At 51.7% G+C, this 15,855-nt stretch overlaps 2 protein-coding genes across 7 annotated transcripts in view; one reads left to right on the top strand and one right to left on the bottom strand.

The window, feature by feature from the left end:
* LEF1 (lymphoid enhancer binding factor 1) overlaps positions 1–3,431 on the top strand; it is a 117,480-nt gene extending 114,049 nt beyond the window's left edge. For 4 of the 6 annotated variants that reach the window (XM_045799195.2, XM_045799197.2, XM_045799196.2 and 1 more), the window contains one exon: positions 2,241–3,431. In XM_045799195.2, the coding sequence (XP_045655151.1) occupies positions 2,241–2,320 (80 nt within the window). In that variant the 3' untranslated portion in view covers positions 2,321–3,431. The other 2 variants (XM_087866387.1, XM_087866386.1) reach the window with 2 other exon arrangements.
* A 9,652-nt stretch (positions 3,432–13,083) lies between these two features.
* Positions 13,084–15,855, bottom strand: part of HADH (hydroxyacyl-CoA dehydrogenase) — a 44,829-nt gene continuing 42,057 nt past the window's right edge. Inside the window, exons 7-8 of the mRNA XM_045799199.2 lie at positions 14,275–14,391; positions 13,084–13,349 (exon numbers count right to left, since the gene is read on the bottom strand). Of these exons, the coding sequence (XP_045655155.1) occupies positions 13,231–13,349; positions 14,275–14,391 (236 nt within the window). The 3' untranslated portion in view covers positions 13,084–13,230. The remainder of the gene's footprint in view (positions 13,350–14,274; positions 14,392–15,855) is intronic.

Below are 15,855 nucleotides of genomic sequence, written 5' to 3'. Positions count from 1 at the left end.
TACTAGTAACATTTGGGAGGGGAGGAAAGAAGGATCTAGAATTCCAGCCCATCTTTTTGGGTTCCTCAGCATTTCTGAACAAGGAAAGGAGATCCCTTGATATACAGGGGGTGGGGTAGGGTCTGCCCTGTTGTTCCTACAGGCCAGCTCGGCTGCCCCCAGCTCGGCCCAGACAGCTTGGGCTGACGCTCCTCTCCTCCAGCTCGGCCTGACTAAAGGGTTTGTTTCCTTGGCCTCTCCTGCGGGGGGACAGCCTGGGGCAGCGGGGCTGGGCTGTGGACCCCCAGGACGGGACTGGTGAAGCACACAGCTTCCAGTAGCATCTTACATTTGAGCTTACTGAGAAGGAATCTCCCCCTGCCCTCCCTTCACTACTTTGGCATCAAGGCCTAGACATTGCTAATGCCTCGGAGTTAGTGCTGATTTCCTCCCAGAAACAGATCCATTCGTGAAGTCGTCTTCAGCTTCCCCTTTACTGCTTGGGCTCTTCATAGGTGACTCTGCCCATTTGAGTTCCAGGTTCCATTTGGCTGGTGGAATATTTTTGTCAAGGTTGGAGCTTGGTCCAAGAGAACTTCACAGGTTGCAGCTGGATGGTAGGGGCGGGTGGCAGCGGGGGTGTCTTATGCCACCTCCAAACCCCTCTATGACTGGGCCACGCAGTGACTGCTGGCAGAGGGAGCCCAAGCCTTCCCATGTGTAAGCCGGGCCTCGCTGTGCTGCCTTTGAAGCGGGAGTCCTAATTGCCCTTTGATTGCACCGACCTCACTGGTGGGTTGGGCTGCGCTGGGGCTCGCCTGGCCCGGCCCGGCCACAGCCCCCCAGTGAAGCCTTAGATGTGGGAAGTCTCCAGTCTCCGGAGCCTCATGCCTGTGGTTTCTTGAAAAGAATTTTGATTTGACCTGTTTTATATCTCTAAAGCAACTCTGTAAGGCCCCCAGTTTTCCCATTTGGAGGTGAGCCTTGGTTGGCCCTGATGGTCCTGTATTTTAAAGAAGCAACCACGTTTGGTCTGTCTTGTGTGATAGACAAATTCTTTGCCAATTTATTTTAATCCTAGTCATGCTATTAGGATTTGTAAGAGGACGCCGAAATAATGAAATAACAGTGGGAAGACGGGAGGCTGTAGGAAGAAATGGCTTTATTAAGAGATGCAGAGATCCTTCCCAGGGACGCGCACAGTATCCGTGCAGTAAACCGCCACTCTGGACAGGCAGGTTGGTCTAGTGATCACGTGACTGCTCAGTTCAGGAAAGCGGGAGGGAAGGACAGGACAGCTTGGAGAGCCAGAGGTGCGTGGTGCTGTCCCCAGAGGCGCTGGCCTGCTAGAGCGTGGGGGCCGCGGTCCTCGGCTCACGCCCAAGAGGCAGCCCGCAGCTGGGGCGGGGAGGGATCCCAGCACACGACCTCTGGCTCCCTCGGCAAGCAGTCCAAGCAGTCCGCTCTGATCACAGCGCTCGGCTGCAGCTGCCCGGCGCTCCGAGCCCAGGCCGCAAGGCCATTCCTCTTCTGAAGAGCAGCCGGGACCAAACCTTTGCAAACCTGTGCTGCAAAAGTACGTGTACATAGAGACCGCGGGGTGCCTTCCGCACTGGCCCAGGCTTTGCTCCCTTGTCCTTGCAAAGGTAGGGTCCTCCTCGGCTCTTTGATTCTCCTGTGTGAAGGCTCTATCCCGCCCCCCCCCCCCCCCGTGCTGTAGCAGGTGTGTCCCTGCTAAACAGGGAAAGGTTCGTTTTACAGACACTAGGAATTGGAATGGGCATTGCAGGCCTCCTCAGTCGACAGCATCCTGTGGCTGATCTGCTCCCGTTCTGTTTTTTTCAGTAGCAGCCTACGTACATAGATCATTCTTCACGGTTTCCATCAGTCCTCTCGAGGGACAGTGTCGAGAGTAGTTGCGTTAACCCTAAGGATAGCTGCGGGTCGCTGGACAGCCGACGGCCCTAACCCTGCTCGGCACACGCCAAGCCCGTTCTCAGCGCCCGAGGATTAAACACGTTCCCCGTCCCCGTGCACACACACATGTGCATGGAACCAAAGCAAACTGTGAGTGAGCTAAGACTTACTCTCTAACACAGTCCAAGGATTTGGGGCCACCATGGGGCTACCATTTTAGCCATCACCACATCAACAAAGCGGACTGTTCCATGCAGAGATCTTAAGACACGTGCTATGTGCCGGAGAGGCTGAAGGCCTGTGACAAAGGCACATTAACAACGTTTCATTTGTTCCTTCTTGAGGTGGAAAACGAAGCTCCTTCCCAACGTGCAAAGCCAAGGCAGCGACCCCGGGACCTCTGCTGGAGATGGAAGCTTGTTGAAAACCCAGACCGTCTCCAGGGCTTGCCCAGTCGACCCCAGTGGAGAACTGACACCGCCTTCACCCTGAGGTCGATGCTAGAGACGCTGGTCCGTAAAGACAATCACTGCCAAACCCCCTTTCACCTACTGCAAGAGCCAAGTTCCAACATAAAGCATAAACGTTTCCTCCACGAGAAGTACAAAGCCCCTGCGAATGCTAGCAGGCCGAGCCGCTCCTCCCTCCTCTCCGCGTGCACTTCCCAGAGCGTCTTGCGTCCATACCTGTAACCTTTCGGCAAGGACAGTGACTTGGCTACGTTCGCCTGCCAGGAGCGGCCGGAGCCGGCAGCGGGCACATCCGCCATCAGCATCCCGGTGGGGGACTTTGGGGAAGAGATCCCTCTTTGTTTCTGTCTTCATTTTTTCCCCCTCCTCCTTTCTCCTAAAGCTTTTATTTAACAGTGCAAAAGGATCAATCTTGTGTTTGCTTTTTTTTTAAACTTGAATTTTTTAAATTTTCCCTTTTTAGTTTAAACTTTCTTGTTGTATATTTTGCTAGCTATGAGCTTTTGAGTAAAATTCAAAGATCTGGAAAAGTTTGAAATAAAAAACGAAAAGAAGCCGCCCTTTTTGAGCGGTATCTTGTCGGACAAGTGGCTTCTCTGTGAATTACTTGTAACAAATAGTAGCCTCTCCGTCTTTGTAAGGTGTTTGATAGAGCTGAATAAATGGAACAGCCGGACCCGCCCTGTTGGCCGCAGTTGGCAGTCCTATCTCATTTTATTTTCCTTCTGATCTCCTTTGTTTAACGGTAAACCTTAACCCATACTTTCAGCAGGCCGGTTTGCAGTGAATTTTCATTTCTTTCCTTTTCACCCCCTTGTTGTAAAAAGCCCAGCACTTGAATTGTTATTACTTTAAATGTTCTGTATTTGTATCTGTTTTTATTAGCCAATTAGTGGGATTTTATGCCAGTTGTTAAAATGAGCATTGATGTACCCATTTTTTTTTTTAAATAACAAGGCACAGCCTTTGCCCCAAACTGCCATCTAACGTTTGTCATTCCAGTTTGAGTTAACGTGCTGAGCATTTTTTAAAAGAAGCTTTGTAATAAAACATTTTAAAACAACACGTCCTTGCTTTAAAGAGTGAAGTTCCTGATACTCCGGAGCTGGGGGTGGCAAACCAAATCCACGGGCCAGGCGCGAGCTGGCCTGGCCACGTCGGGGGGCCGCCACGCAGCCCTCTCCGGCACCTGCTGTGGAAGGGCGACTCCGCCTGTCGCCAGGCCATGTGGGCCTCAAAGGTGTAGACAGAAAAGCGGGCCGGTGGGAAGAAGACTGTCACCAGGATTCAGATAGGAGCGAGTCTCTTCTTCCCCAGCACCTCAGAGCAGCCTCGTGGGCTCCAGCTGTCAGCAGGCGTGCGGGCCCTTCTCTGACGTCAGAGCTCATCCATTCTCAAAACGGGGCTCCCTAAAGCCAGGTGTCCCTGTGCTGGAGGTAGGTTTTAACTCCCGCTCATCTCCCGAAAGTCAACATCTTCCCAATTTTCAGTTTATATTCCATAATTTTCTTTTAAGCTTTTATGAGGCTAGTATATAAGTCAGTATCTGATTTAGCAAAAACTATATTCTAAGTTTAAAAACCCGTATTTTATGGGTTTCCATCTCTTGAACTGGTTTGAGAACCATTGATACCCCTGGTCTAACTTGCTGAAATTGTAGTCGGTTTCCCTTTCCCAATCTCCGGTGCAGCTGGGGAACAGCTGGCTGCCATACTTGTAACAACCCTCCACGGACTGTACTTGAAGATTGCCATTAAATCACCCCTCCAATTTCTCTTCTCCAGGCTAAGTGATCCCAACTCCTTGAACCTTTCATCATCAGTCCTTTAATCATTTTCATTACTATCCTCTGGAACCTCTCCAATTCCTCATCATTTAGTCCTAAACTTGAACCAGGGAAAACTATTATGTTCGGGAGACCTACTTGTTAGAAAGGTTTCATATTCATTTGAAAATCATCTGACTTTCCATAATGTACATGAACCAGACCTTCGAATGCTGCCATTCAAGCTCTTCCTGGGAGTTAACTAGAAAATCTGAACAAAATGGTATAGGAGGTGATAGTTATGTGTTACTTTGGGGGGGGGGGGAGAAAAAGCTTCTACCAACACAGTGATCGGCTCCCCTGGATCTTAGAAGGAACCTGATTATAGTCTCTTCAAAAAAAAAAAAAAAAAAAAAAGCTAAAAGTAAGAATCTGTTCACCAAGTATGAGCAAGGACAGGAAGCTGAGAATGGAACGCCACCAACGCCCACTCAAGTCCTCTCTCCCTCAGTGGTTCCTCTACATTTTCATGGCCTAAAACATGAGTACACAATGTTGAAGAAAGGGTCTTTGGGTCCCCTGAGCCAGTCATTTCTTCTACCAACTGGGTTCCCGTCTAGTTTTTTATGCTCCTTCTAGAATAATAGGTTTCTCCCAGATATCTTAGACGTCACAGCTCGGTGCTCATGCCTGGCTCCCTCTACCAAAACCCGGCCTTGGGCAGGCAGCAGTGTGGGCAAGGAGAGTTAGGAGTCCCCGAGGGGTGCGGCCCAAGGGAAGTCACCCTGGGGCATCTGTGGGCCGGGCGATGTGCATCGGGCTCTGCCGTCGTTTGATCTGGGAGCGATTTGGCTCCGCTCCCCGCAAGCTCAGAGCCAAACTGTGTGCCAAGAGGAGGAGGATGGGTCAGCCTCCCTCGGAGCCCAGCCTTGCTCCGAGGTCACAGCTGACACGCTGGTCCTTCTGAAGGGGTGTTTTCCTCCTGGTTTTAGTTCGGGTGGTTGCTAAGGCTGCTGGCAACTACCTGTTGCGCCGTTCAGAGGGGCCTGTGAACTGCTCCATGACTACAGCTGTCCTAAGTACACTTTTTCCCCTCCAGAGTTTGGTCTCGGGCTGCGACAACATGGAAACCTCTAATCAAGGGCCTGTGAGCAATAACAAGATGTCTGTGTGGCTTTCCTTTTAAAGGAGAAAAATCCTGAGGGAGTAATGCATGGTTGTGACAGAAAAGAGAAACTGGAATGTTCTACAGGACATAGTAGTTGTTCTGCAAATTACATTTACTGCTTCTGCCACAGGATATTATCTTTCATACATAAAAACCTGGGGAATGTCAAGAGCTGCCCTGTGAAACCTAATTTCTGAGTTCTTATGAAGGGTCACTATCCAAACTATATAAAGAACTCCTACAAGGCCGTAGAAAAAAAGCCCAAAGACTGATTAAAAAGCAGGCAGAGTATCTGAATGGGCATTTTCCAAAGAAGACGTGCAGATCGCCAACGGGTCATCACTCGCCAGGGAAATGGCAGGTCAAACCACAAAGATACCACCTCACACCTGTTAGAATGGGGGGTATCGAAGAGACAAGGAGTCACACTTTGGTAAGGATGTGGAGCCCTCGTGCACTGTTGGCGGGAATGTAATTTTGCGCAGCCACCCTGGAAAATGGTGTGGACGTTCCTCAAAAAATTAAAGGAAGAACTACCAGACTGGATCCGGCAGTTCCATTTCTGGGTATTTATCTAAAGACGACAAAAACACTAATGCAAAAAAATAAACATGCACCCCCGTATCCATTGCAGCACTACTTACAATAACCCACATATGGGGCGCCTGGGTAGCGCAGTCGTTAAGCGTCTGCCTTCGGCTCAGGGCGTGATCCCGGCGTTATGGGATCGAGCCCCACATCAGGCTCCTCTGCTATGAGCCTGCTTCTTCCTCTCCCACTCCCCCTGCTTGTGTTCCCTCTCTCGCTGGCTGTCTCTCTCTGTCAAATAAATAAATAAAATCTTTAAAAAAAAATAATCCGTTACGTGTTAATTATACTTCAGAAACCCCCCACCTGAGTTCTTGGGACACATGCATACACAAAAATCTGAACTGCTTTTTAGTGAAAACTGAATAGTTTGACCACAGCTGAGCATCTTAATATGAATAGAAAGCTGTGATTCTAGATCTTTTGTGGGTGGAAGAAGATCCTTGGCGGGTGGGCCGTCCCTGAGCGGGCACGTCTGGGAAGCGGCTGTTCCAACCGGGAGCCGCTCGGTCGGGGAGCTGCTACGGGAGATACACGGTGCTGGCGTGAACCCACCGAAGCGAAGGCAATACGGTTAGTCATTTTTAGTCAAACTTGAACTCGAGTGAACACTGGCTGTTGACCCGCTCTTGACGAACCCCGCTAATGGTGTGTATCGTCAGCGGGCCTGTGGCGGCAGTGATAACCCGGTAGGACAAAGACATGATCCGTGTGCCCGTTGCAACACATCCTTCCTGAGCCCCTGCCGATGCGCGAGGCGGGAGAAACGAGGTTTTGCACTTGGTGAGACTGTCGGGCACCCGCAGGTGTTCCCCTGCTCTCAGGTACAAGTGTCCTCTCCCCGAGTGCTGCTTTGGACTTCACAAAACAACTTTTGTTTTTTTCCTTTTGTTTGTTCTCGGATGTGAACACGCAGGGGTACATGCGATCATTTATCTCAATGTCTGGTTCTCTCATCTTCACCTTCTCGAAGGACTTACTGAAGGAAGGGAAAGGACATCATGCCCTTCGGGGGCCCTCAGGCAACTTCACAGGTGGCCTCTCGGGGCTGCCCTGACAAGGGGCGTGTCAGGAAAGCCCCCGTTGCTGACTGCCGAGCGTTCTAGCAGCTCCAGCCCCGCAGATGGCATCGCACCCACGGCGAGGAAACAGGGTCTCCCACTAGGACAGAGGGGGCCCGGCAGGGGAAGCCTGGCCTGGACCAAGAGGTCGCTGACCTCCACAGGCTACGGGGGCCGGAAATGAGCGCGCCGCCTGGCCTGCACACAGGAAATGACTCACCCACGCATTTCCCTTTGAATGGGCTGAGAATTTGTTATTAAACATGTTTGGTCCGGTACGAAGTATGTTTTTGGATCCCCTGTAGCCACAGATCATACAAGCATTATTTGCTGCTTTCAACGGAAGCCGTCGGTAACCAGGATTAACCAATCCTGTCTTGGACCAAAGATCAAGAAAATACTTCTACCCGAAGGGCAGAATCTGGATGGTACTGGGTCATCCGCACCGACGGGCTCAGTCAGCACTTCTCTTCGCCTGTCAGAGCTTGAGAGGTGACCGGCTGCATTGTTTCCGCGCCCTCTTACTGCATGGAGGGTATCGGTAGGGAAGGTCTTCCTTGCCACATGGAATGAGAACACTGCATCCAAGCAGCAGACTTAATCTCACAACTGCTTTTTCTTTATGGTCACACTGGAATTTGTAGATGAGTCACTTTTGTCTTCTCCATCTGCAGCCTGTCCCAGTATTTGAACTCACGGAATCACTGAATCATGTTCTATGCTGTAATGATATTTTCTACCATAAAGAAGGCATGGGGCAACCAAAGTAAAAGGGAGTCCTACAAATTGGCCTGTTTGTTGTTATAGGATTTTTTTTTCCCCAAGAATTTATTTATTCAAGAGAGAGCGAGCGAGCATGAGCACATGAGCGGTAGAGAGGGGCAGAGGGACAAGCAGACCCTCCCTGAGCAGGTAGCCCCAATGCAGGACTCGATCCCAGGACCCTGAGACCATGACCTGAGCCGAAGGCAGACGCTTAACTGACTGAGCCACCCAAGGCTTTTTAAGATTTTCTTTTTGAGCCATCTCTACACCCAACCTGGGCCTCGAACTCACAACCCAGAGACCAAGAGTCACACACTCCATGGACTGAGCCAGCCAGGCGCCCCTGTTGTTGCAGGTCTGTTCAGTTAGCCCAGATACACATGGGCTTTAGCATCTAGCTCGCCCTCCGCGCCCAGCTCTGGAGAGGCCCCTCGGGCCCACGCAGGGGCGCACAAAAGCCCGAAGTGCCTCCGGCACATGCCGCGCCTGCGCTCAGACTCCAGGGAGCCGGGACTCTTCCCCCTTCGGGGTCTGGTCAAAGGGAACGCGAACCCTCCAGGCAGCCCTTGCAAAAGTGGGCCCGTTTCCATGAGCTTTCAACCTGAATTCCACACTCAATATCACAGCCACTCCAACTGTATCGAGACTTTAGGGTGACGGGCTCTGTTCTCTCCTTCAGGCTTCCCACCCTGCACCAGCGGCTCCGTCAGCAGGCCAGGGGATCGCAAGGGGCAGTCAGAGACGCTGGAACGCAGAGGCCCAAGGAGGCTGCGCTTCACTGGGGGGGAGGGGGGACTGCAAACTACAAGTCTCGGGAGGGAGGTGTGCTGTCCCTCCCTGGCCTCCCAGCATTTGGGATTAGCTGTGATTTTTTAAAAAGGCCACTATCGACTAGTTCTCTCCCAGCAAAAGGCAACCCCCACACACCCCAGCCTTAACAAGAAAGGGAGGACAACAGAGAAAATCGAGATACAAGCATGAATGGTCTACCACAGGCCTAGGACTCAAGAGCGCCGTGCCAGCTACCGGCAGAATCTACCCTGAGACGGTGCTGAAAGGGGGCAGGTGTCCCCTGGACCTGCCCGCCAGCCGTGGGGACTTCAAGGGCGGGGGCAGCCCTGGGCTGTTCCCCTCCCCTGCGCCTCACACCCCCACCTGACCGAGTTCAGCAAGAACGGCTCATGTGTTGCAGCCTCGGGCTGTCCCCCGGGGCTCGAACCGGAGCGGGCTGGGCCTCACCCGACAGCGACTTCCCACCCTGCCTGCCGGCCCCACCACGGTCCGTGCGCAGAGGGGACCTTGCTCTGCACCCTCTCCCTTCTCTAGGACTGTACCACTGACACTAAAAGGCTCTGGAAATGTGCCTTCCCACAAGTATAAACCTCCACATGCCACATGCCAATGCCAAAACCTCCACACGGCTCCAGAAGGAGGCATTCAGGGCTCAGTCCTTCCAACCGCCCCAAGCAGAAGATTTCCTTCACACGGTTTTCCTCCCCCCAGGACTGGTTTTGGAGACTTCTGCGTTTCCTGGCGTCTACACCTGGGATTTCTGAGTCCAGTGGCTGTTGACAAGGAGGTAGCAGGAGGCGCTTCTTACTCCGGGCTTTCCTTCCTAACACCCACCTGCCCAAGAACGGCTGACATTTTCTGGCGGAACATTCCAGTAAGTGCATCTACAGAAATGAGGCTGAGGTGTCACGCTGAGAAACACCCAGAAAAAAATACCCCCCACACTCAGGTAATGTAAGTACAGCGGAGCCCAGTACCAGAACCCAAGCCGCTTAATCCGCAAACCCAGGGTACTCGTCATGTACCCCGACTCGCTCTGCAACCTCTCCGGGGGTGAGACCCACAGGCGGAGGCCGCAGCCTCTCGCGGGCCGACGGCCTGCTCATGACTCCGGCCTGCGCGGGGGCTCTGCCTGGACAACCCACATGGTGGTGGGACGGAGCGCGAGTTCTCTCCCGGGCACCACTGCTTCTCTCCCGCCAGCGCTAGTCTCCTACCTAGTCTTAAGTCTAGGCGGCCTCTCGCTTCCACGGTAAACGGAACTTACTGAGCGGCAGCCGCCTCCCCCAGGTCGCGGACGCTTCCCCACGTGCTCCTGCCTCCGAGCTGCCCGACCAGCGCCTCCCCCAGGGCCTGAAAAGGCCTCCCGGAGTGGCCGAGGGCGGAGTATGGGGCTCCGACCCTCGTCTTTTCACCCAGGTGGCCCAACAGCTTAACTGCCGAGGCTCTTCGCTGAGACTTGGGCCTGTTCTCAGGCTCTAGCCCTCTCCCCCCAGGTGTAAAATGTTCAGGACTCTGTACGCCAATCGGTTTTCAGGAACTTTCCCTTCGATTCGGTCAGAGAGGAGGGAGGTGGGTCACTATTAGCCTATCTGCCCCGTGGAGTGCTTGACATTTGCAATCCACCGTCAATGCATTTAGTCCTCAACAACCCCCCCCACAGGTTCCATCCCTTGGCCCGTCCTACCAGATACGCCCAGGAGACAAATTCCTCCCCCCACCGCCGGTCACGCAGGTGAAGCAGGCTGGGGCTGAGCACTAGAACCCAAGTCTGTTTAACCCCAAAGCCCGTGCTAGTGATCATGTATGCTGATTAATTCTGCAACAGATACTGTTGGTGATTTTAAATAAAACACTTAATAGAATTAGTGTTCCTGATGGGATTTTTCTGTCTTTCAGTAGTTGAAGTCTGTTCTGCCATAGACTGATTTTAAAAATAGAATTTACACAGCCAGATGCGTTGGGAGTACAGCAGTGCTTCCGTTGTTCAAAGCTTCAGATTACTATTTGTGTGGCATCAACACCTATTGCCAAGAAAACCCCACAGAATTACAGCCGCACCTTGTACCACTGGTAGACTTAGTTGGTTCCTTAGGTTGAAATGTTATGGGGATTAAAATCGAGGTGAGACAAGACAAAAGCTTGTTTCAAATGTGTCGAAAGTATACCTCGCAGCCCAAGAGACAAAGCGTACTTAGCCGTCTGAGCCGGGGCCTCACAGTAGTGCTACCCTCTCCCAGGGTGAGTGGCGAAGCCTCCAGTGAGCTTCTGGAAGCTGACATGTGACAGAGCCAGAAAACTCACCGCACGACAGCACCCGGGGGGCATTGTTTTGTACCGCCGGGATGCAGGACAGAAGTTTCTCCGTTCCCAGGTCCGGTCCCACCTCTCCCTCATACCCGCCATGCAGCAGCCCCGGACTGGAAACATACCTTAGGGTGATGGTCAAGAGCTCGCCAACCGTCCCCCACCCCGCGAGATTAACAGCGAATCTTCCGACGTTAAAGGCCACGGCTTGGACTTCACGAAGACCTCTTCAGTAAGCGCGGCAACTCCGTCCCGCTGCAGCGAGCGGCCGGCCGGGCTGGCGGCTAAGCTCCGCGCTGAGGCTCTTCTCGGCCGCCATTGCACCGCCGTGTGCTCTTCTTTCTCATCTCACATGTTCATTTCTAGTCTGGGAATGAAAATATCACTAGGAGGGAGTACAGGAGAGAGGGGGAAACAAGCATCCCCTTGACCTCAAACCTGGTGGCTCCTTTCCAGATGCCATCAGAGGTCCCCGCTTGCTGCGCGGAGGAAGGGCCGGGCCCTGCGGCTCCGCCCGGACTCGGCCCCTGTCCCACCCACGTGCGGCCAAGCAGCAGAGGCCACGCTTGACGCCAGGGTCCCCGCGGAGGCGCAGGCTGGAAGCATGGTGGGCGCCGGGAGGCGGAGGACCCCGAGCACGGCGGCCGGGCCAGCGGGGGGACCCGGAGACAGGTGCCCCAGCCTGAGGCAGCGGTCCTGCCCGCCACGGTCCCCGGGATGCTCACAGCTCCTGCCTGGCCCCAGACGTGGCGGAGAGAGCGGCCAAGCCTGCGGACGTTTTGGTAAAGCTCAAAGTGCACTTAAACACCTCGGCCGGGGAAAGACGTCCGGCAGGGCGGTGACCACATCAGGGGCTTCTCTCTCCCCCGGAATTCCATGGTGGGGAGCGAGCCCTGCGGCCCCCCGGACAAGGGCCCCAGAGCTCGGGCACTGCAGCCAGAGCGGGAAGGAAACAGTGCCCTGCTGGGCCCAGGGCTCCCGGCAGAGGTCAAGCGGCAGCCTGACGGGAGCAGGGCCCGTGCGACCACAAGCGGACTGGGTGATGCTGGCCTCACAGGTGCTTCCTTTCTTTCGTTAGGAAATGTTTTATAAGAATAACCTAAAAGTTTCCTAACCCAGGTTCTATGTGGGGTAGAAATGTAACGTATTTCCTTATTTTCCCAGGGTGCTATAGTTAGTAAAAAGGTTAACGAGCTCCCTTTTATCCACCATGACATGGGAGGGGGGCATCTCTCCACCATTTAAACTGTGACCCCGGACACCACACAAGGATGGCCGTGTTGGGGACGGTCGTGTGTGAAAGTTCAGCTCTGAGACGCTCTGATGTGCTATTTTGCTCTGACCCGGTTCCGCTCCCTTGGGCGCGTCACTTACGCGCTCGGTTCCTGCGCCCGCTGGACTTGGGGGCTTCCGATGTCTTTCCTGCTTCAAAATTCTATCTTGGAAGGCACTCTCTCCAGCCAATGATTAAAAGCAGCTTATGTTACACTATTTCTCTTTGTTGGCAAAGAAGAAACAGATGTCCCTTAGAAACTGTTTTCTGTGCCCTTATGACCGCTCTACTGGTGAGAAGCCTACGGAGTGACAGCGTAGGCTGGCTCTGCAGAAATGCCTCCCGCCGCTGCCACTTTAGAAAAATAACAACAGGCCGAAGAAGATGGGGCGCGGCTTTTGCCTAAATTACTGACCTTTACTTCTGCAACCATTCAAGCATGTGACACTTTTAAATTATACACATTTCAGTTCAAATTTTCACAGATTAAAAGATTGCATTTTATTAGAATCCATTTACAGGCAGTCTGCAGCATGATTTCTCATGGGGAAAAAAGAGAAACAGACAATCATCACTGAGATTCTGGATATGAATGAAACCTCTTCGTACAAACCAAGCACGTGGAGATAGGCCCACCAACAGCCTGAGCTGAATAAAGTCATGACACGACGTCTTGAAGCCGCAGGGAGCAAATGACCTCGGCAAGGCGAGACGCAGGCACCGCTCACCGTGGCACTTCCCCAACACGCCACCGACGTGTCCGACGGCTCGCCACTCTCCCGTGTGGCCGAGACGAACGCAGCCGTACTCGCAGCAGGTGCTGGCCCCTTCACGAGTGAATCCAGGCAACTCATTATGAAAATGGTAAGGTTCAAAAGAAATGTTTGCTCCAAGGCACCAAGGGTGTAAAGCTTTTTAGAAAATACAGAAAAATGAACAGACTAAAACAGGGAAATTAGTTCTCAATGAGGAATCTGGCATTCTGATAACTATGTGAGTAATTACTTCAGAGAGGTTACAATCAAAATGCACATGGAACAGACGGCGCTGTGTGAGGGCACGTCCGACCGCAGAACGGTCCCGTGGGCACTTGGGGGAGCTGCTGGTGCGTGCTGACGGGCCTGCCGGAGCAGGGAAGCCACGCCTCACTTGTACTTGTAATACCCTTCTCCGGTCTTCTTGCCCAGCTTGTTCTCCGCCACCAGCTTATTCAAGGACGGGATGGGCTGAAACAGGGGGTTCTTCGCGTCCATTTCATACCACCCTATGGAGAGGAGGGAAAAGGTTTAGGATGAAGTGCTGGCATTATTCCCACACCTCAGCATTCCCAGGGCAAGGCGGGGGGCCCAGCTCGGGACAGAGGTCCCCACTAGGATGGGGCAGAGGCAGGAGGCAGCTGAGCCGACGCGGCCGGACGGGCCCTACAGAGGACGAGCCGTTGCACCAGCGGCTCCCCCGCGGCCCGGCTCCCCCGCGGCCTGCCCGCTCATCCAGTCTCCTCCTCGAAACGGCTATGCCAGTGGTCCAAGGACGAAAAGAGAACCAGTTCACCTGCCGGCTGGACCCCTCCGTGGCACCGTGAAACGACGTTTGGAACACATGTTAAAAATCTGAATTTGCTGCCACTGGTACTTTGCATCCTCATAAAATACAAAAGTTCAGGCTTCATTTATAACCCTCCTTGCTCCCCACAAATACTTAGGTATTCCTTGTGAAACGTGGAAGCATGAGCTATGCTCAACTTCAGGAGTCCGATTTTCCTAACTGTCTTTACCGTCCTCAGAGCCACGAAGTAAACTAGACACATTACTATCTTTAAAGGGCTGCAGATCTCCACTGACACGGAGGTTACACAAGTCCGCACTTATGACGGAATGACGCAGTGTACCAATGTCCACTTCCAATGTGACCCTGTCCTGCGGAACCATTAGGGGAAACCACGTAAGCGGTACACAGGACCAGTCTGCGCTGTATTCGAAACTTCCTATGAATCTACAATGACTTCAAACAAAAAGTTTTAAAAATAAGTTACCCTGTGAGCACACTGTTCCTGTTAACTTGAATCTTTAAGCTGGAAGGTCTACTAAGACCCCTTGAAGTTTCGGTTTTAAACAGGCATTGTAATGCATAGTTCAAAGAGACTACCTCAAGTCCACTACAGAAAGACAAGAGAGAAATCCAATTCCTACCGTCCATGATGAACTTCGTAGTATCCAGCCCCACGTAATCGAGAAGCTCAAATGGGCCCATGGGGTACCCAGCTCCCAGCTTCATGGCAGTGTCGATGTCTTCCTTGGACGCATCACCTGAGGACAAGAGGGCAGCACGGAGCCATCACCATCTTCCCCGCGGTTCTCCTGCTCATACTGTCAGTCCCAGAATTCAGAGTTTTGCAAATTTGCACATTCAAAAACCATCCAGAGTCAGGATTTCTGGCTATGGTTAGATTCATCTCAGAGGTACACGCCAATATACTACAAGATTTTCAAAGCTATTCCACCAAGCTATTCTGTGAGGTGAATTCTAGAACACTGCTACGGGGTTCATGTAGAGAGAAGGCCCCAGTGGCCTGGAAACATTAGTTATTTTTAATGGATTGGGATTTTCCAACTCTGGAATAATTTATTACAACATCACTTAAAGCCAGAGTATATTTTTTATTGATAAATAAGACTTTTTGAAAACAGAAAAAAACTAAGCTTTGTATTTGTATATGTATTGTATACATATTTTTCCTTTCCAGCTTTCTTGGTTTTACAAGTAATGAGTATTCCTCTGGAATTGCACTCACATGAACCCTTTAGTCAAGATAAAATTTAAAAAGAAGCCCAAATCTGATTTAGAATTGCCACTCAAGTTTGAAAGTGTGCTTAGTAGATTAAGACAAAAGCAAATGTGCTTTTTCCCTGGAATTTTACCCTTAACTATTCTGGTCCTTGGGCCATAAGAAGTCTTTCAGAGAACCTATTCCCTTTCTCCAAAATCAGGAATGGGAATAGTCTACGACAGGTGATCATCTAGAATTTTGTTCCAAAGTATAAAGAAATGGTCAATCACACCAAAGCTAAATAAAAGGAGAAAAACGTTCAAATACTCAAAGAGAATTTTATACCTAAACATATTTCAGATTTTTAGGCATGAGGAATAGGAACTACTTAAACATGTATAAAGACCATATATATATGGTCTTTTTTTTTCTTTAAGTTTTTTTTTTTTTTTTAGAGATTCATTTATTTACTTGAAAGAGAGCAAGAGTGCAGCGGGAGAGGGAGAGAGAATGAGAATCGCAAGCAGACTTCTATGGGGGACGTCAGAAGGTGATTACGGTCACTTCTATGGGAGAAGTTAGAAGGTGATTACGATACTGGTCACTTCTATGGGGGACGTCAGAAGGTGATTACGATACTGGTCACTTCTATGGGGGACGCTAGAAGGTGATTACGATACTGGTCACTTCTATGGGGGACGCTAGAAGGTGATTACGATACTGGTCACTTCTATGGGGGACGTCAGAAGGTGATTACGATACTGGTCACTTCTATGGGGGACGTCAGAAGGTGATTACCATACTGGTCACTTCTATGGGGGACGTCAGAAGGTGATTACGATACTGGTCACTTCTATGGGGGACGTTAGAAGGTGATTACGATACTGGTCACTTCTATGGGGGACGTCAGAAAGTGATTACCATACTGGTCACTTCTATGGGGGACGTCAGAAGGTGATTACGATACTGGTCACTTCTATGGGAGATGCTAGAAGGTGATTAC

Source organism: Ursus americanus, chromosome 13 (assembly GCF_024610735.1).
Source record: "Ursus americanus isolate L20-20 chromosome 13, mUrsAme1.1.p, whole genome shotgun sequence".
In the NCBI taxonomy this organism is placed as follows: Eukaryota; Metazoa; Chordata; class Mammalia; order Carnivora; family Ursidae; genus Ursus; species Ursus americanus.
Note: the sequence above shows the minus strand (reverse complement) of the source record. Positions and strands in the feature narration are given on the sequence as shown.